Genomic DNA, 21,365 nt, shown 5'->3' with positions numbered 1-21,365 from the left:
TGGACTGGGTAGTCGGCCAGTGAGCAGCATGGAGGCGCCGTGGGGGATCGTGGACGCTGAGCCCGGCTGGTTTGTCTCTGCCAGGCAGCCCGAAGAGGCGGAGGCGGAAGAGTTGAGCCCGTTGCTTAGCAACGTAAGTTCGCTCCGCACGCTTCCCGGCACTTCTCTGAAGTGCCTGCCAAATAAAACCCGGAAAAGAAAGGGGATGGCAAGGGGAGAGGGGAGAAGTGGAGGGGAGGGCTTGGGACCCAAAGGCAGCAGCCGAGATTCCGAGGAGATCTGGCGGAGTTCATGAATGTGATAGGAGCCTAAGGTGTCCTGGAAAGAGAAGCTGAAGTAAAGGTGCAGGCTCAGGTGGAAGAGGTGCAGCAGCGGGTGGAGGCTGGGGACCCCACAGAGGAGCAGCCCCGCGGTTATGTAACTCACTGCTGTTCGTTAGTATCTTTGTCGGCTTCTCGTTTCCTCCACTAGTCTTGTGAGCTTTTTGCAAGAGTCACAAGATTTTTCTTTTCTCGGCTTAGTCATTGGGGACCTGTAAACATCTTAATACAAAGATCCTTAACCGTGAAGGAGCGGAGGTCGCCTGGTAATAAGTATGTAGCACTTCCCTGGCCCTAAAGCCTGTGCAGTGGGCACTTCGGCTCTTTAACTCAAGTCCCAGGGCAATAACAGTTTCTAGGACTTTGTTCCCGAATGCTATTTTAGGGGAGAGTGTTTTCTGGGGTGTATCCTCGCCAGAGCAATGTGAATTGCTTCTATTTATTATATCGTCATTGCATGGCATTCCTGACCATCCTTCCAGTTGGGTAGACTTAATTCATTGAGTGTATAAATAGAGATTAGTTTTGCAGTCCTACTAATTGGGGAGCAACAGTTGTCTGCAGCAGCTCCAAGCTGACTCAGGGATTCAGTAATCACGTGAGCTTGAGGCCATCTGCCTGCTCTCTGTCCCCACCCCGTCTTACCCTATCTTCATCTTTTGCAGTCACAAGGTTGGTTAGTCATGGCTCTTCCTGAAGCCTACCGGGTCTCTGTGCAGGTGGCAATGATTTTCCCAGGAAACTAGGTTCCTGGAGCTGCACTAGTGAGCGGTGAGAAGGGAAGGAAAGGAAACCAGTGCTGGTTGAGCAGCTAGTATGTTACATGATGCCTGTGGTTTGTAAGAGACTTTCTCCATAACGTGTCAGTCATTTCTGAAGGAAATTTGAACTTCACCATTCAAACACTTTATTAAATTTGTGTGCTTACAGGAACTTCACAGACAGGGATCCCCAGGTGTTTCATTTGGTTTCTCAGTGTTTAATTTGATGAATGCCATCATAGGAAGTGGTATCCTTGGCTTAGCTTATGTTATGGCTCATACTGGTATCCTTGGATTTAGGTGAGTTTTTTTCTTATTTTACTTATTTTTTTTTCATTTTTATAGTACACTGAGAAGCAAAGAGGTAGGCAGCAGAAGCTGGTATTATACAATTTCTAGTTATTTCTGGGGTTTTAGCATTTTCCTCTTACTCTTGTATTGTTGCTAGTCTGTAGCGTGGAGGGATGCTACATAATTTGTATTTTTCATCCAAAGTGTGGCTAATTTTAAAAAATGGAAACTTGATCCACACTTGTTTATAACCTTAAGAAGTGGCTTGTTTGTTGTGTCAAGTTGGACAAAGTAAATCAAAGTTTATCAGCCATGCAGATTACTTATAAAGAGCGATTTTGTGAGTGTAAATAAAGCACATGATTCTTTCATTTCTCTCCATCTCCTTCTCTCTTCCTACTTAAGTAGTCTTGTTTCACTTTCTGAGGCTAGACATGTATTCTGTGCTCATTCCTTCTCATCTTTTGAGACTCAGCTCATATGCCAGTTTGCCCAAGATAGAAGACATTCCTATCTTTTCTGTGCTTCCATAGTACTTTGTATATTTATTCTTTTGTTATAATGATTTGTTTGCAAGTGAGTTTCCCCACTAAACCCTGAAATCCTTTAGGACTAGACCTTATCCTTAGCATCTAGCACCATGCATAACAGAATGAATGAACAAGTTTGTTTTGTCAGTAGAAGCAGACCTATTTTTCTAGGAAATTTAAAATACATAGTCTCAAAAAAATAATAAAAATAAAATACACAGTCTCATTTAGGTTCATTTTTGCCTTTATTTTGAAATTCTTGTTTAGCAAACCAACTTGCTTAGCAAACCAACTTGCTTTTATTATGGGATGTATTCATGGACTTCCATAGTTTTAAAACTTCAAAGCTATGTGTGACATCTTAGGCAAGACATAATCATGGGACTTATTTCTTAGTTCCCTTTAAAAAATCACATTTTATACTCCAGCGTCTTAAACGCAGATGTATACCACTGAATGGGTGTTTGCTGAATCATATCACAGTTTCCATTTGGTGATGCCAAACTGTTACTTTGTGAGGTCTCTGACATCAGTTGACAAGTGTACTTTCACCTCTCAGTTTTGCTACTGATTAACAAATATTAAGTGGACTACAAAGATAGAATTTCTTCAACTTCGGGAGCACGCCACTGGGGACAGCTCTCTAGAAGTTTGTCCTGCCAGTACCTTCCTGAGAATAAGTAGGGGATTATTCATGCTGTTTCTTTTCATACTTTTGGCTAGAGGACTCCAATTATTACATTGCACATTTTTCAAATTGTGTCATTAGAAGTGTGTTAACTGTATTTTTTTGGTTTGGTTTGGTGAGTGTGTGTTTAATAGATGCTAGGAAATGCAGTGTTAATTCAAAATTATAGGGAGGTACACATCTTTGGAAGGGGAGGGATAGAGGAAAGAAAACAGAAGACAATGAGATTTCACAACTGAAACTTCTCTCTAGACTTAACAATAGGAAAAATAGTTATAAAAGGGATGTATTACAAGCTAACTGAATGGCTAAACCAGCAGTCAGCAGACAAGAGCGCTAAAGAAGGAAATTCTTCTGTCGCTTTAAATAAACTTTGGTTTTTTTCTGAGTTTTGTTTTAAAAGCAGTACATATTCGTTTACATAAAATTTGGTAAATATAGAAAGTATCTTCTTACTTTCTTTAATGACCATAATCCAACTACTTAAAGACAGTCCCTGTGAGCATTTCAATGTGAAAAAAAAATTGTTTTTTTAATGAGATACCATAAAAAAGAAATTTGGGGGGATTTGACCATGTGCTGTTTTATATTTTAGTTTCTTGCTGCTGATAGTCGCTCTCCTGGCTTCTTACTCAGTTCATCTCCTGCTTAGTTTGTGTATTCAGACAGGTGAGTAAAATGTTATGCTGATTTTTTTTTTTTTTTTTTTTGCGGTACGCGGGCCTCTCACTGTTGTGGCCTCTCCCGTTGCGGAGCACAGGCTCTGGACGCGCAGGCTCAGCGGCCATGGCTCATGGGCCTAGCTGCTCCATGGCATTTGGGATCTTTGCGGACCGGGGCACGAACCCGTGTTCCCTGCATCGGCAGGCGGACTCTCAACCACTGTGCCACCAGGGAAGCGCTATGCTGGTTCATTTGATGAAGTAGCCCATTGTGATTATATCTATGTACATTGGATTGGCTGTCTCAAATCTCAGATTTCCAGCGGACATACATTATTATTAGGTAGGATGGTTGAAATGGAAAATTTCAAAAGGTCAGGATATGTAGACCCAATCCTACAGGGGACTATCCAAGGACAGAATGGGAGGAGGAAACCAGCATTCTTCCCTGCCTTTCTCTACAACGTGTGACATAGTTTTCTGGGTTAGATTAGGGGAAGCACCTGAAAGGTGTTTAAAGGATCCAGACCTTGTGTTATGGGGCAGTAGACAGGTGTTCATGCTGGTCATCTTTCTCGTAGGGTGATCATCTCCTCGAGAACACCTTCCCAGATCTACTGCTGCCATCTCTGCCCCCCTTATATGTGTATGAGTTTTTTCCATTTGAAACTTTATTTACGCAGTTCAGTCATTTATTGAATAAGTTCTTTTAAGTTGCAATAAATAAAAGTGTATGAATTATGGAACTGCTTTCATAAGGTTTTTCTTTTGGCATTAACAAATACTCTATGTCCATCAGTCATGGTCTTTTTTTGTTTTTCTTTTTTTAACATCTGTATTGGAGTATAATTGCTTTACAATGGTGTGTTAGTTTCTGTTTTATAACAAAGTGAATCAGTTATACATATAAATATGTTCCCATATCTCTTCCCTCTTCCATCTCCCTCCCTCCGACCCTCCCTATCCCACCCCTCTAGGTGGTCACAAAGCACCAAGCTGATCTCCTTGTGCTATGCAGCTGCTTCCCACTAGCTATCTATTTTACGTTTGGTAGTGTATATATGTCCATGCCACTCTCTCACTTTATAACAGCTTATCCTTCCCCCTCCCCATATCCTCAAGTCCATTCTCTAGTAGGTCTGTGTCTTTATTCCCATCTTACCCCTAGGTTCTTCATGACATTTTTTTCTTTCTTAGATTCCATATATATGTGTTAGCATATGGTATTTATCTTTCTCTTTCTGACTTACTTCACTCTGTATGACAGACTATAGGTCCATCCACCTCACTACAAATAACTCAATTTCGTTTCTTTTTATGGCTGAGTAATATTCCATTGTATATATGTGCCACATCTTCTTTATCCATTCATCCGATGATGGACACTTAGGTTGCTTCCATCTCCTGGCTATTGTAAATAGAGCTGCAACGAACATTTTGGTACATGACACTTTTTGAATTATAGTTTTCTCAGGGTATATGCCCAGTAGTGGGATTGCTGGGTCATATGGTAGTTCTATTTGTAGTTTTTTAAGGAACCTCCATACTCTTCTCCATAGTGGCTGTACCAATTCACATTCCCAACAGCAGTGCAAGAGTGTTCCCTTTTCTCCACACCCTCTCCAGCGTTTATTGTTTCTAGATTTTTTGATGATGGCCATTCTGACAGGTGTGAGATGATATCTCATTGTAGTTTTGATTTGCATTTCTCTAATGATTAATGATGTTGACCATTCTTTCATGTGCTTGTTGGCAATCTGTATATCTTCTTTGGAGAAATGTCTGTTTAGGTCTTCTGCCCATTTTTGGATTGGGTTGTTTATTTTTTTGTTACTGAGCTGCATGAGCTGCTTGTAAATTTTGGAGATTAATCCTTTGTAAGTTGCTTCATTTGCAAATATTTTCTCCCATTCTGAGGGTTGTCTTTTGGTCTTGTTTATGATTTCCTTTGCTGTGCAAAAGCTTTTAAGTTTAAGTTTCATTAGGTCGCATTTGTTTATTTTTGTTTTTATTTCCATTTCTCTAGGAGGTGGGTCAAAAAGGATCTTGCTGTGATTTATGTCATAGAGTGTTCTGCCTATGTTTTCCTATAAGAGTTTGATAGTTTCTGGCATTACATTTAGGTCTTTAATCCATTTTGAGCTTATTTTGGTGTATGGTGTTACGGAGTGTTCTAATCTCACACTTTTACATGTACCTGTCCAGTTTTCCCAGCACCACTTATTGAAGAGGCTGTCCTTTCTCCACTGTATATTCCTGCCTCCTTTATCAAAGATAAGGTGACCATATGTGCACGGGTTTATCTCTGGACTTTCTATCCTGTTCCATTGATCTATATTTCTGTTTTTGTGCCAGTACTATACTGTCTTGATTACTGTAGCTTTGTAGTGTAGTCTGAAGTCAGGGAGCCTGATTCCTCCAGCTCCGTTTTTCTTTCTCAAGATTGCTTTGGCTATTTGGGGTATTTTGTGTTTCCATACAAATTGTGAAATTTTTTGTTCTAGTTCTGTGAAAAATGCCAGTGGTAGTTTGATAGGGATTGCATTGAATCCGTAGATTGCTTTGGGTAGTAGAGTCATTTTCACAATGTTGCTTCTTCTAATCCAAGAACATGGTATATCTCTCCATCTATTTGTATCATCTTTAATTTCTTTCATCACTGTCTTATAATTTTCTGTGCACCGGTCTTTTGTCTCCTTAGGTAGGTTTATTCCTAGATATTTTATTCTTTTTGTTGTAATGGTAAATGGGAGTGTTTTCTTAATTTCACTTTCAGATTTTTCATCATTAGTGTATAGGAATGCCAGAGATTTCTGTGCATTAATTTTGTATCCTGCTACTTTACCAAAATCATTGATGAGCTCTAGTAGTTTTCTGGTAGCATCTTTAGGATTCTCTATGTATAGTATCATGTCATCTGCAAACAGTGACAGCTTTACTTCTTCTTTTCCGATTTGGATTCCTTTTATTTCCTTTTCTTCTCTGATTGCTGTGGCTAAAACTTCCAGAACTATGTTGAATAAGAGTGGTGAGAGTGGGCAACCTTGTCTTGTTCCTGATCTTAGTGGAATTGGTTTCAGTTTTTCACCATTGAGGACTATGTTGGCTGTGGGTTTGTCATATATGGCCTTTATTATGTTGAGAAAAGATCTCTCTATACCTACTTTCTGCAGGGTTTTTATCATAAATGGGTGTTGAATTTTGTTGAAAGCTTTCTCTGCATCTATTGAGATGATCATGTGGTTTTTCTCCTTCAGTTTGTTAATATGGTGCATCACGTTGATTGATTTGCGTATATTGAAGAATCCTTGCATTCCTGGAATAAACCCCACTTGATCATGGTGTATGATCCTTTTAATGTGCTTTTGGATTCTGTTTCCTAGTATTGTGTTGAGGATTTTTTCATCTATGTTCATCAGTGATATTGGCCTGTAGTTTCCTTTCTTGGTGACATCTTTGTCTGGTTTTGGTATCAGGGTAATGGTGGCCTTGTAGAATGAGTTTGGGAGTGTTCCTCTCTGCTATATTTTGAAAGAATTAGAGAAGGATAGGTGTTAGCTCTTCTCTAAATGTTTGATAGAATTCACCTGTGAAGCCATCTGGTCCTGGGCTTTTGTTTGTTGGAAGATTTGTAATCACAGTTTCAATTTCAGTGCTTGTGATTGGTCTGTTCATATTTTCTATTTCTTCCTGAATAAGTCTTGGCAGGTTTTGCATTTCTAAGAATTTGTCCATTTCTTCCAGGTTGTCCATTTTATTGGCATAGAGTTGCTTGTAGTAATCTCTCATGATCTTTTGTATTTCTGCAGTGTCAGTTGTTACTTCTCCTTTTTCATTTCTAATTCTATTGATTTGAGTCTTCTCCCTTTTTTTCTTGATGAGTCTGGCTAATGGTTTATCAATTTTTTTTTATCTTCTCAAAGAACCAGCTTTTAGTTTTATTGATCTTCGCTATCATTTCCTTCATTTCTTTTTCATTTATTTCTGATCTGATCTTTATGATTTCTTTCCTTCTGCTAACTTTGGGGTTTTTTTGTTCTTTTCTCTCTAATTGCTTTAGGTGCAAGGTTAGGTTGTTTTTTCGAGATGTTTCCTGTTTCTTAAGGTAGGATCGTATTGCTATAAACTTCCCTCTTAGAACTGCTTTTGCTGCATCCCATAGGTTTTGGGTCATCGTGTCTCCTTTGTCATTTGTTTCTAGGTATTTTTTGATTTCCTCTTTGATTTCTTCAGTGATCACTTCGTTATTAAGTAGTGTATTGTTTAGCTTCCATGTGTTTGTATTTTTTACAGATCTTTTCCTGTAATTGATATCTAGTTTCATAGCGTTGTGGTCGGAAAAGATACTTGATACAATTTCAATTTTCTTAAATTTACCAAGGCTTGATTTGTGACCCAATATATGATCTATCCTGGAGAATGTTCCATGAGCACTTGAGAAGAATGTGTATTCTGTTGTTTTTGCATGGGATGTCCTAATAATATCAATTAAGTCCATCTTGTTTAATGTATCATTTAAAGCTTGTGTTTCCTTATTTATTTTCAGTTTGGATGATCTGTCCATTGGCGAAAGTGGGGTGTTAAAGTCCCCTACTGTGAATGTGTTACTGTTGATTTCTCCTTTTATGGCTGTTAGTATTTGCCTTATGTATTGAGGTGCTCCTATGTTGGGTGCATAAATATTTACAATTGTTATATTTTCTTCTTGGATCGATCCCTTGATCATTATGTAATGTCCTTCTTTGTCTCTTCTAATAGTCTTTATTTTAAAGTCTATTTTGTCTGAGATGAGAATTGTTACTCCAGCTTTCTTTTGATATCCATTTGCATGGAGTATCTTTTTCCATTTGCATGGATACTCCATTTGCATGGAGTATCTTTTTCCAGAATGGAAAAAGATACTCTATGCAAATGGAAGTCAAAAGAAAGTCTGTATGTGTCCCTAGGTCTGAAGTGGGTCACTTGTAGACAGCATATATATGGGTCTTGTTTTTGTATCCATTCAGCCAGTCTGTGTCTTTTGGTGGGAGCATTTAATCCATTTACACTTAAGGTAATTATCGATATGTGTGTTCCTATTCCCATTTTCTTAATTGTTTTGGGTTTGTTATTGTAGGTCTTTTCCTTCTTTTGTGTTTCTTGCCTAGAGAAGTTCCTTTCGCATTTGTTGTAAAGCTGGTTTGGTGGTGCTGAACTCTCTCAGCTTTTCCTTGTCTGTAAAGGTTTTAATTTCTCCGTCAAATCTGAATGAGATCCGTGCTGGGTAGAGTAATCTTGGTTGTAGGTTTTTCTCCTTCATCACTTTAAATATGTCCTTCCGCTCCCTTCTGGCTTGCAGAGTTTCTGCTGAAAGATCAGCTGTTAACCTTATGGGGATTTCCTTGTGTGTTATTTGTTGTTTTTCTCTTGCTGCTTTTAATATGTTTCTTTGTATTTAATTTTTGATAGTTTGATTAGTATGTGTCTTTCGTGATTCTCCTTGGATTTATCCTGTATGGGACTCTCTGGCTTCCTGGACTTGATTAACTATTTCTTTTCCCATATTAGGGAAGTTTTCAACTATAATCTCTTCAAATATTTTCTCAGTCCCTTTCTTTTTCTCTTCTTCTTCTGGGACCCCTATAAGTCCAATGTTGGTGCGTTTAATGTTGTCCCAGAGGTCTCTGAGACTGTCCTCAGTTCTTTTCATTCTTTTGTCTTTATTCTGCTCTGCAGTAGTTATTTCTACTATTTTATCTTCCAGGTCACTTATCCATTCTTCTGCCTCAGTTATTCTGCTATTGATCCCTTCTAGAGTATTTTTAATTTCATTTATTGTGTTGTTCATCGTTGCTTGTTTCCTCTTTAGTTCTTCTAGGTCGTTGTTAAATGTTTTTTGCATTTTCTGTATTCTATTTCCAAAATTTTGGACCATCTTTACTATCATTATTCTGAATTCTTTCAGGTAGACTGCCTATTTCCTGTTCATTTGTTAGGTCTGGTGGGTTTTTATCTTGCTCCTTCATCTGCTGCGTGTTTTTCTGTCTTCTCATTTTGCTTATCTTACTGTGTTTGCAGTCTGCTTTTTGCAGGCTGCAGGTTTGTAGTTCCCGTTGTTTTTGGTGTCTGTCCCCAGTGGCTAAGGTTGGTTCAGTGGGTTGTGTAGGCTTCCTGGTGGAGGGGACTATTGCCTGTGTTCTGGTGGATGAGGCTGGATCTTGTCTTTCTGGTGGGCAGGTCCACGTCTGGTGGTGTGTTTTGGGGTGTCTGTGGCCTTATTATGATTTTAGGCAGCCTCTCTGCTAATGGGTGGGGTTGTGTTCCTGTCTTGCTAGTTGTTTGGCATTGGGTGTCCTGTACTGTAGCTTGCTGGTCGTTGAGTGGACCTGGGTCTTTGTGTTGAGATGGAGATCTCTGGGAGATTTTCGCCGTTTGATATTACATGGAGCTGGGAGGTGTCTTGTGGATCAGTGTCCTGAAGTTGGCTCTCCCACGTGAGAGGCACAGCACTGACTCCTGGCTGCAGCACCAAGAGCCTTTCATCCACACAGCTCAGAATAAAAGGGAGAAAAAGTAGAAAGAAAGAAAGAGGATAAAATAAAATAAAATAAAATAAATATAAAATAAAATAAAAAATAATAAGAAATAAATTTTTTTAAGTTAAAGAAAAAACAAAACAAAAACGGACGGACGGAACCCTAGGACAAATGGTGAAAGCAAAGCTATACAGACAAAATTTCACACAGAAGCATACACATACACACTCACAAAGAGAGGAAAAGGGGAAGAAATAATATATCTTGCTCTCAAAGTCCACCTCCTGAATTTGGGATGATTCGTTGTCTATTCAGGTATTCCACAGATGCAGGGTACATCAAGTTGATTGTGGAGATTTAATCCGCTGCCCCTGAGGCTGCTGGGAAAAATTTCCCTTTCTCTTCTTTGTTGGCACAGCTCTCTGGGTTCAGTTTTGGATTTGGACCCGCCTCTTCTTGTAGGTCGCCTGAGGGCGTCTGTTCTTTGCTCAGACAGGACAGGGTTAAAGGAGCAGCTGCTTCTGGGGCTCTGGCTCACTCAGGCCAGGGGGAGAGAGGGGCACGGAGTGCAAGGCGAGCCTGCAGTGGCAGAGGCCGGCGTGACGTTGCTCAAGCCTGAGACACGCCGTGCGTTCTCCTGGGGAAGTTGTCCCTGGATCCCGGGACCCTAGCAGTGGCGGGCTGCACAGTCTCCCAGGGGGGGCTGTGTGGATAGTGACCTGTGCTTGCACACAGGCTTCTTGGTGGCGGCAGCAACAGCCTTAGCGGCTCGCCCCCATCTCTGGAGCTCCTTTAAGCAGTGCTCTTAATCCCCTCTCCTCGCGCACCAGGAAACAAAAGAGAGAAGAAAAAGTCTCTTGCCTCTTTGGCAGCTCCAGACTTTTTCCCGGACTCCGTCCCGGCTAGCTGTGGTGCACTAACCCCCTGCAGGCTGTGTTCACGCTGCTAACCCCAGTCCTCTCTCTGGGATCTAAGCACCGAAGCCGGAGCCTCAGCTCCCAGCCCATGCCCGTCCCGGCGGGTGAGCAGACAAGCCTCTTGGGCTGGTGAGTGCCGGTCGGCACCAATCCTCTGTGCGGGAATCTCTCTGCTTTGCCCTCCGCACCCTTGTTTCTGCACTCTCCTCCGTGGCTCGGAAGCTCCCTGCTCCGCCACGCTCAGTCTCCGCCCGCGAAGGGGCTTCTAGTATGTGGAAACCTTTCCTTCTTCACAGCTCCCTCCCACTGGTGCAGGTCCCATCCCTATTCTTTTGTCTCTGTTTTTTCTTTTTTCTTTTGCCCTACCCAGGTACGTGGGGAGTTTCTTGCCTTTTGGGAGGTCTGAGGTCTTCTGCCAGCGTTCAGTGGGTGTTCTGTAGGAGTTGTTCCACGTGTAGGTGTATTTCAGATGTATCTGTGGGGAGGAAGGTGATCTCCGCGTCTTACTCTTCCGCCATCTTCCCTCTCTGCAGTCCTGGTCTTTTTATCTGTCTAATCTCATCTTTTTTTTTTTTTAATATTTATTTATTTATTTGCGAGGTCTTAGTTGCAGCACACGGGATCTTCAATCTTTGTTGTGGCATGTGGGATCTTTTAGTTGCAGCATGTGGGAACTTTTAGTTGTGGCATGCAGGATTTTTAGCTGTGGCATGTGAGATCTAGTTCCCTGAGCAGGGATCGAACCCAGGCCCCCTGCACTGGGAGTGCGGAGTCCTAGCTACTGGACCACCAGGGAAGTCCCTAGTCTTGTCTATTTTTGGATTAGGTCAGTTTTGACTCCAGAATCATGAGTTTAATTCTTATGTGTGTGGGTTCACTTTGCCGTATCTGGTCTTTGTTTTCAGACTTTAAGAAGCAGAATAGATACATAAAATAGATAAAAATAGGATTATTCTGGCTGAAACAGGTGAGGGAAGCTCACAGGTATTTGAGTATTTTGTCTCTAGAGCATAGTTCTAAATCCACAGCTCTAGTCTGTTTAATCTGTCTATGCATCAGACACACCTGCAGATTGTTCTGTAAACAGGTTTCTAAGCCTCAGGGATTCTAATTCCAAGAATCTGAGGTGGGACTCAGGAATATATTTTTAAACGTCCTCCAGGGGATTCTTATGCAAAACTGATTTAGCATCCATAGTTCATAGCTGTAACTTGTGCCAATGCTTTTGGCCATCCAACCCACAAATATATTCCTCTGCTTTAAAGGGTCTTGGGTGAAAGTGTGGACAGATAAAAATACTAGGAAACAATGCAAAAAAGAGTAACAAATTGTTCATAACAACATCCCAAATTCAGGAATAAGATCATTAAATGAGTATATTTGTAAATCCTGCTGAAACTTGACTGGAATTTTAATGACATGTTTTGAAATTTTGCTTCTTTGTGTAAAAAAATTATTTTTACTTAATTGTGATCGTTTAACATCTTCATATGTTATTTTATCATGGATTCTACTAAAAGATTAATACATTAGTCAACTACATGGCAATTATGTCTTCATTAACTAAAGTGTTTTGCTTTATTAATTTAAATTATTTGGAAGTAATATTCAATTTATGAAGATTTCCAAATAATTCTAATTTTTTTGCTTTCCTTCAGTTTATCTGTATGTAACTTTGAAATTCTGATACTCTCTGTTGTTCTTTTCTGTAACTTTGGACATATAAGTGAGAAGCTCTGTTTCTCTTTCTTTTTTCTTTTTCTTTGATTTTTGTAGCTTATTTGGTCCATGAGCTAACTTCTTCATGGTTCTTCATATACACTGATGCACCTGCCTTCTGTTGATTGAATTTCCTTCAGTGATTGTAAAATTCTCTGTGGAGGTAGACTTTAACAAATTTTTTATATTAAAAAAATATATATATATATGTATTCATTCTAGAGAATAATGTGTAGCTAAATTTTCTCCCCAGTTTATTGGACTGTCATAAAGGAGTATTATGCTCAGATTGAATTCATTGGTTGGAGAAAGGGCTATCATAAGTCTTTACAGATTAACTTCTTCATTTATTTGCCTGGAGTGCAAGAGAATTTTTTATCTTTATGAAAGTAAAGGATTTCTTCACACAAAATTCTGCTGTTTTCGATTTTATGTAAGATTTGGGATCTATCTGGACTTTTCTTGGGAGCTGAGGCAGCATGTAAGGTACCTTAATCTCTCTAGCCTTAGTTTGACAACTCTAAAATGGTAGTGATAATACTTTTCTCTTGGGATTGTTGTGAGAATGAAATATAATAATGTATATAAAATGTAGGGTCCTTGGTAAATGCTAGCTTTTATTGTTATGAGTTCTCATTGGGCCAGAACCCATAAGGATTGCAAAGTCTTGTACATATCGCTGTCTCAGAAACAGTTGGCTTGTTATGATTCTTTGAGGAAATTTTTGTGCTCTGAGAATAAATGAGGAGCTCCCCTCCTCTGGCCTCCACATCAGTGTCAGCAGAAGGGAATCAGAGTCTTAGAACTCAGCCTGCATCTGGTCAGGACCCTACTTCCTAGTCCTTGATCCCCACCACTCATTGCATTGTCGTCATTATTTGCCTTGAGATCACTTGGATTAATGACATTATACCACTTATCTCAATGTATGTCAGTCACTTCAAGAATCCTATGTTATCCTTCATTTCCCAGACTCACTCCATATGGTTCTGTCATCCATTTTCTTTTCTTTTCTTTTAAATTTTATTGAAGTATAATTGATATACAATGTTGTGTTAACTTCTGCTGTACAGCTAAGTGATTCAGTTATACATCTATATATTCTTTTCCATTATGGTTTATCACAGGGTATTGAATCTAGCTCCCTATGCTATGCAGTAGGACCTTGTTGTTTGTCATCTATTTTCTGACTTCGTCTCCCCCTTCTCCCCAACTCCTGAAACCCTTCCAGTGTGCCCTCTAGAATGTATGGTCAGTCATCAGTAAAACCCTGTGTCCTCAACTCTTTTCTGAACATTTCCTTAACTTTCTTACTCTAAGAGAACCTAAGACTTCTCTGAGGACACTGCTTTCCCTTTAGTCGTCTCAAGTGGCCACTCTTTTCTCTTCCATGTCCCTCATACTTGTCTAAAGATGGGATAGGTGTCCTAGTCATACCTCATTTCCACTTGTCAACCACCTACCTCTCCCTAAACCCCCAGCTTTGAATCTCATAACTCTATGCTACCTACTTCCCCCTTTATGGTTAACATCTATAGACTCCTCAGCCACTTTGTCATTTTATGCATATATTAGCTTCTGCTTTCCTTTCAGTTTCTTCAGTTTTAGCCCTGTCATAATTCTGGATGATTTCAATATCCATGTAGATAATTCTTCTAAATCTTTCATTTCCTTAACCTCTTCTCTTCTAATGATCATACTCCTGGCCTGCCTCAGCTACTTATTTCCATGGTCATACCATTAATCTTGTCATTACCAAAATTGCATCCCCTCCAAACTCTCATTTTCAAGAATCTCACCCTCCCAAAACCACCATCTTTTTAATTTTTTTTAACTAATTCCCTCAAGTACTCCAACTCTGGCAGTTCTTCACCTCCGCCAGGACTTGAGTTCATTGATCTACCACCTTCGCACTCTCCTTCACTCTCTTGTCCATATTTCCCCTCTTTATCCAGTTGAAGTTTCCTGGTATATTATTAGAATCACTCCCTTGCTCCTCCCTTTCATCATGCTACTCCCCTGGCAAAACTCCAACCATGATTAAATGTAACTCTGCCTACTTCACACAGGCACCTGTGCAGTTGAATATTCCTGAAGAAGACACAACCATGCAGATTAATATCGCTATAATTCAATGTCTAGTGGATCTGTGATGCTGTCACCTAACCTATATTAACTTCTTTAGTTCATTCACTTGCTTACTCTGCTATCTAGGAGATGACTTTTTCTTCTTTCTCTCAAACCTTCAACACATTCTCCTTGATTTCATTCTTAGCTGATATTCTCACTTTCTATTTCACTGAGAAATTAGAAGCAATCATAAAAGAACTTTATAAGCTCTTGCTACCACTTCTACCTACCCATCTTCATCTGTGCTATATATTCTGTTACTTTGGATGAACTCTTTGTGTTCCTATCTGAGGCCAATCCCTCCACTTATGCTATGACCCCATCTGCTGTCACCTACGTTACTCCAGCCACTTTCTTCCCTCTCTTCTTTTTCATCATCTTTGTTCCTTTCTGTTTTCTTCTTATCAGTTTACAAATATTCTATAATTTCTTCCATTTTAAAAATGACTCCACATTCGTTCAGTATGCCCTATGCCTTCATGGTGAAACTCCTCAAAATAGTTGTCTATACCAGAAATTTCCCCTTCCTCCTATTCTCTCTTGAACACTCTTCATTCAGGCTTTCCCCATTATTCCACAGAAATTATGATACCAGCAACTAACACATTGCTAAATCCAGTGGTCAGTTCTGTCTTCATCTTAGTTGACTAGTCAGCAGCATTTGACACAGTTGATCACACCTTCCTCTGTAAAACACTGTTCAGACTCTCCTGCTTTTCTTCCTGTTTCACAGAATACTCCTTCTCTTTTCTTCTGCTGAATCCTTTTCATCGCCCCATCTTCTAAACATTGGAATACCCCAGCAGTATTCCTCTGATCTCTTTTCTTTTACACTTCTGGGCTCCTTACGGCCCTAAAATTTATACCCCTAGCCTGCATCTCTTCCCCTGAATTTCAGTCTCATATCCAACTTCCTCCATGATACTTCCACTTGGATATCTAATATATTAATCTCAAATTTACCAAACTCTCCATTTTTGCACTGCCAATCTACATCTTCCAGTCTTTTCTCATCTAATTAAATAATAAATCTTCCTTCTAGTTGCTCAGGCCAAAGATCTTAGAGTTATTTTGGACTCTTTTTCTCTTACTCCAAACGCAAGTTCCAAATGTGAGAAAGTATCTGTTCTGTAGTTTTGAAAGTAACATGTTAACAAAACAATTGTGAAGACCATGGTGAAAAGGTATAGAGTCTACCCCTCGATCCAACATCTGTACTACTTGGTGTTTACCTAAATGAATTGAAAATTTATGTCGACACAAAAACCTGCACATGGATATTTATAGCAGCTTTATTCGTAATTGCCAGAACTTAGAAGCAACTAAGGTGCCCTTCAGTAGATGAATGGATAAACTGTGGTCCATCCAGATAATAGAATATAATTCAGCACTAAAGAGAAATGAGCTATCAAGCCATGAAAAGACATGGAGGAACCTTATAAATGCATATTGCTAAGAGAAAGAAGCCAATCTAAAAACGCTACATTCTGTATGATTCCAACGATGTGACATTCTTGGAAAGACAAAACTATGGAGACAGTGAGAAATCAGTAGTTGCCAGGGTTTAGGGAGGAAGGAGGAATGAAGAGGTGGAGCACAGACGATTTTTAGGGCAGTGAAACTATTCTGTATGATACTATACTGGTCAAAACCCATAGAGTGTACAACACCAAGGGTGAACTCTAAACGTGGACTTATGGTGATAACGATGCGTCAGCGTAGATTCATTGATGTGACAGTTGTACCACTCTGGTGGGGGATGTTGATGGGGGCGGGGCTATGCGTGTGTGGGCTTAGAGGGAATGTGGGAACTGTCTGTACTTTCTGCTCAATTTTGCTGTGAACCTAAAACTGCTCTAAAAATGAAGTCTTTAAAAAAAAAAAAGGAAAGAAACAAACTCAGAGGAAAAGAGGAAACAGAGATAATGCAGAGACCAGATGAAAACATTAAAAAAAATAATATATTTAATAGCTTCAGAGAACTACAAGAAGATATTTCATTGTTGAACCAAGAACAAGAAATTATTACAAGGGAATAGTCAGAGAATACAAGAGTCTTAGATGTAAAAAAGGAAATTTAAAATTAATTTAGTAGCTGGGCTGAAAGAGTTAAGGACATTTCCTGTGGGGGGAAAAGACAAGGAGCTTGAAAATAGGAGAGAAAATATAAGAAAATGAGAGGATCAGTCCAGGAGGTTCAACATGCAAATAATAGGAATTCCACAAAAAGAGGACAGAAAAAATTAGATGGTAGAAAATTATCAACAAAAAAATACAAGCAAAGTTTTTGTAACTGAAAGAAATTAGTTTCCAGATTGAAAGAATTTTTCCTGGTAAGCAATATAATGATTGTAAAAGAAGTCGTGTCAAGTGCATCCTTGTAAAATGGTATAGATGATCTTATTTGCAAAGCAGAAATAGAGGCACAAACGTAGATAACAAATGTATGGATACCAAGGGGGCGGGTGGGAGGAATTGGAAGATTGGGATTGACACAGATACACTATTGATACTATGTATAAAGTAGACAACTAATGAGAACACACTGTATAGCACAGGGAACTCTACTTAATGTACTGTGGTGACTTAAATGGGAAGGAAATCCAAAAAAGAGGGGATATATGTATATGTATAGCTGATTCATTTTGCTGTACAGTAGAAACCAGCACAACATTGTAAAGCAACTATACTCCAATAAAAATTAATTTTTAAAAAAGTGCATAATTGTGAAAAATCAGAAATACAGTTATAAAGAAGCTATACTAAAAGCTTCAGAGAGGAGAAACAAACCAAAATTCTTATACAAAGAATCAAAAACTATAATGGCAAAAGACTTCCCAGGAAGTACTTCAAATAAGACTATAATGCAATACCTTCAGAATTTTGGGGGGAAATGATTTCAGTATAGAATTCTATACCCAGCCAAGCTATCATTTAAGTATGCAGTAAGAATAATGACATTTTCATACATGTAAGGACTCAAAAAATTATCTCCTGTGCACTCTTACTTAATGAGCAATTCAGGATGCCATTTACCAAAGTTAAAGAGTACCAAAAAAATAGGGAATCTAGCACAGGGGAGAAGTAGAGGGAATTCCCAGGACAACAACCAAGTAGCAGATCTAAGAGCCACCTCCAGATTAGAGTAGTTCTTTTCACAAAGGCACAGTCAGCTCTCCAGGCCATGCTTGCCTTCAGGATGTGTTCATGCTTGTGTTCAGGATGGAAACTCTTTTCTTTCTCTTCTTCTTGAAGGGAGTGCCTTTCTCATTTGTCTGTCTAGCTCTAATTTGCACTAACAGTACCTGGGTAGGTTAGTAGTCAAGCCTGGCTATTAAAAAAGTCTAAGAATCCAATAGTGGGAGATTGAAACAAGGTATTAACAGGAGAATAAAAGAAAAAAACAGGTTAAGGAACGTAAGGAAGTTAGACTGAATGTGGAGAAGGAGGTGTCTGAGGATATCTCCCAGATTTCTGGTGTAGGCCACTGGATTAATGATAGTGTCATTAATGGACATAAGAGCACAGCAGATGTTAGTTCAAAATAAAAATAAGTTCCGTTTTGGATATGTGGACTTTGAAGTAAAACTAGATGGACAGGTCTTAGAATTGAAGCCCAGGATAGAGGTTCATTCATTCATTCTATACTCATTATCTATTAGGATTACAGAGGTAAATAATACTCACTTCCTTCCCTTAAAAAAGGTCATAATGTAGAAGGGGAGACAAACACATAAGTAAATAATTCATAATCTAGTGTGGTAATTTAAGTCTTTTCTTTTTTCTTTTTTTTTAAATTTTTGGCTACGTTGGGTCTAACCTGCTGCGCGCGGGCTCTCTCCAGTTGCGGCGAGTGGGGGCCACTCTTCGCTACAGTGTGCAGGCCTCTCACTGCCGTGGCCTCTCCTGCTGCGGAGCACGGGCCCCAGGCGTGCAGGCTTCAGTAGCGTGGCACACAGGCTTCAGTAGTGTGGCTTATGGGCTCTAGAGCGCAGGATCAGCAGCCGTGGTGCACAGGCTCAGTTGCTCTGCGGCATGTGGGATCCTCCCGGACCAGGGCTCAAACCCGTGTCCCCTGCATTGGCAGGCGGACTCCCAACCACTGCGCCACCAGGGAAGTCCAGTGTGGTAATTTCAATATGTGCAAGGTATAGTGATAGCTCAGAGGAGGGAATGTTTTGCCTTGTCTGGGTGGAGGTGGGGAGTGTGAGGTTCAGTAAATATTCCTGGAGGAATGAGCTAAAAAGCAATTTGAGTAGCAGACAAGGCAAGAGAGAATATATTCCAGCATATACAAAGGTACATACTGAACATTTTACTCAGGTACCAAAAATAGTTTACTATTATTTATGCATAAGGTACAAAGAAGAAAGTGAAACTGAGGAGATAGACAAGTGTCAGATCCTAAGGAACTTGGAGTTTTTGCTGAGGCAGTGAGAAGCCACTGAAGTGGTTCAAAAAGGGTCAAGGTGGATACTGGGATTCACCAATTGTTGCTTCCAAAGGGAATTCTGGTCCTTCCTAGAACTCACTGAGAGAGAGAACATAGTCCCCTATCTTCCTCTTCCTAAAGTAAGGTGGCAATTCTTTTATGAGGATTTTAATTGTTAGCAATGATGAGGAAATAAATAAGGAGTAAAATGGCCCCTTGTTCTCCCCAATGTTTGTTTTTTTTTTACTGAAACCCTTCAGAGCAGTGATTTGAAATACTATCCATCACAGCACCCTCCTCTTATTAAAAAAAAAAAATCTAAATGCTCATTTTACTATCTAAAATGAAATTCCTATAGGTATTATAACCCACCTGTGGTGGGCTAAATAACGGCCCCCTAAAACATATCCAAATTCTAATCCCTGTGAACGTTATCATTTATGGCAAAAAAGGACTTCGCAAGGGAGATTATTCTGGTGGACTCAGTGCAGTCACATGTATCACAGAGGGAGAGCACAGACAGAAGAGAAGGTAATATGACCACAAAGGCAGAGATAGGAGTGATTTGGCCACAAATCAAGTCATGCCAGCTGTCACCGGAAGTTGGAAGAGGCAAGGAACAGATTTTCTCTAGCGCCTCTAGAGGGATTGTGGCCTTGCTAATACCTTGATACTGACCCAGTGAGACTGATTTTGGCCTTCTGACCTCCAGAACTGTGAGAAACTAAACTTCTGTTTTTTGTTTTTTTTAAATAAATTTACTTATTTATTTATTTTTGCTGTGTCGGGTCTTCGTTGCTGCGCAAGGGATTTCTCTAGTTGCAGCAAGTGGGGGCTACTCTTCATTGCAGTGTGTGGGCTTCTCATTGCGGTGGCTTCTCTTGTTGCAGAGCATGGGATCTAGGCATGTGGGCTTCAGTAGTTGTAGCACGAGGGCTCAGTAGTTGTGGCTCACGGGCTCTAGAGCACAGGCTCAGTATTTGTGGCGCATGGGCTTAGTTGCTCCACGGCATGTGGGATCTTCCTGGACCAGGGCTCAAACCCGTGTCCCCTGCATTAGCAGGCAGATTCTTAACCACTGTGCCACCAGGGAGGTTCCTGAATTTCTGTTGTTTTAAGTCACCAAATTTGTCATACTTTGTTACAGCAGCCATAGGAAACTAATACAGTATTTATACATAATGTAATGCCATGTAGCAAAGTAAAGGAGAAACAAAAACAAAATAAATGCTGTTAGTGATGTGATTTTCCTAAATGGCAAACAGTTTTTGGCAAATTTCCAAACAAAACCAAACATCCATTTACATGGTAATTGTATTCCTGGAAAATTTAGTGTATATTGAAAGCATTAACCATTGTTTTCTCAGCATCTACCAAACTGTGCTTGACATACAGAGGATACTTAATAAAAGCTGGATATGTGGGTGATGAATGGCTTAGAGCTACAGAGGGACTATTTTAAAAGTTCCAAAATTAACACACAAGGCAAAAATTACATATAGTCAAAAGTACCTTTGAAACTTTCTTGTATGGTCTATAAAATAGAGTGTACAACATTTACATGACATGTTGGACACCAATACACCATTTCTCAATAAAGTTGAGAGCCTTTTATTTTTCCCCAGCTTTGGTCTGGGCTCTGTGTGAAGGATATGGATTGCTAAGGTCACAGGAATCCCCTTCAGCACTGTGAGATGCTGTCACTGTGAGAGCGAACGAGATTGAAACTGATTGAAAGACAGTAGATTCCTATTTCCTATTCCTATTTCCCATCTCAATTTGTTTATTGTTTGGAGTGATAGCTGTCCAAACTATTTGTAATTTTGTATCTTTTTCTTGTGATTAGTGAGCATAGTTCAATATTCTCACAATTAAGTGGGCTGTTTATGTGACTCCATCTTCATTGAATGGTGTTCTTGTCTCATCCTTTCTGCTAGTAAGTAGTTCTCATCTTGCCTTGATTCTTCTCCCCCAGGGGCATTTGGCAGTGTCTAAAGACATTTCTAGTTGTCATGGCTGAGAATTGTAGGGCAGGATGAGGTGCTACTAGCATCTAGTGAGTAGAGGCCAGGGATGCTGCTAAACATCCTACAGTGCATGGGGGGACAGCCCCCCACTGCAAACAGTTATCCAGGCCAAAAATGTCAGTAGTGGCAGGATGAGAAACCCTAGGCTAGATTGTATGCGTACCCTGCTCTTGTAGTGATTATCCCTTCGTATCGTTTGCCTTGATGGCAGAATGTTTCCTGTAGCAGAACTGAACTTTTTGTTATTGGGCTGCAGGGAAGGATGGGTGTGAGTCTCTGCAGGGTTAAACATATTTTTAAATTAATCTCTTTTAATTTTATCAAGGTAATAACAGTCACACACACGTGTATGTACATGCGTATGTGTGTGTGC

The 21,365-nt window shown here is 39.8% G+C and overlaps 1 protein-coding gene across 5 annotated transcripts in view; it reads left to right on the top strand.

The window, feature by feature from the left end:
* SLC38A6 (solute carrier family 38 member 6) overlaps positions 1-21,365 on the top strand; it is a 77,476-nt gene that overhangs the window by 423 nt on the left and 55,688 nt on the right. The window contains exons 1-3 of one of the 5 annotated variants that reach the window (XM_067734129.1): positions 6-133; positions 1,251-1,381; positions 3,186-3,259. In XM_067734129.1, the coding sequence (XP_067590230.1) occupies positions 29-133; positions 1,251-1,381; positions 3,186-3,259 (310 nt within the window). In that variant the 5' untranslated portion in view covers positions 6-28. Of the gene's footprint in view, positions 1-5; positions 134-188; positions 435-985; positions 1,160-1,250; positions 1,382-3,185; positions 3,260-21,365 lie in introns of those variants that run through there. The other 4 variants (XM_067734149.1, XM_067734139.1, XM_067734159.1 and 1 more) reach the window with 4 other exon arrangements.

Source organism: Pseudorca crassidens, chromosome 1, assembly GCF_039906515.1.
Source record: "Pseudorca crassidens isolate mPseCra1 chromosome 1, mPseCra1.hap1, whole genome shotgun sequence".
NCBI lineage: Eukaryota > Metazoa > Chordata > Mammalia > Artiodactyla > Delphinidae > Pseudorca > Pseudorca crassidens.
The sequence above is the reverse complement of the archived record's forward strand: the minus strand, read 5'-3'. Positions and strand labels throughout refer to the sequence as shown.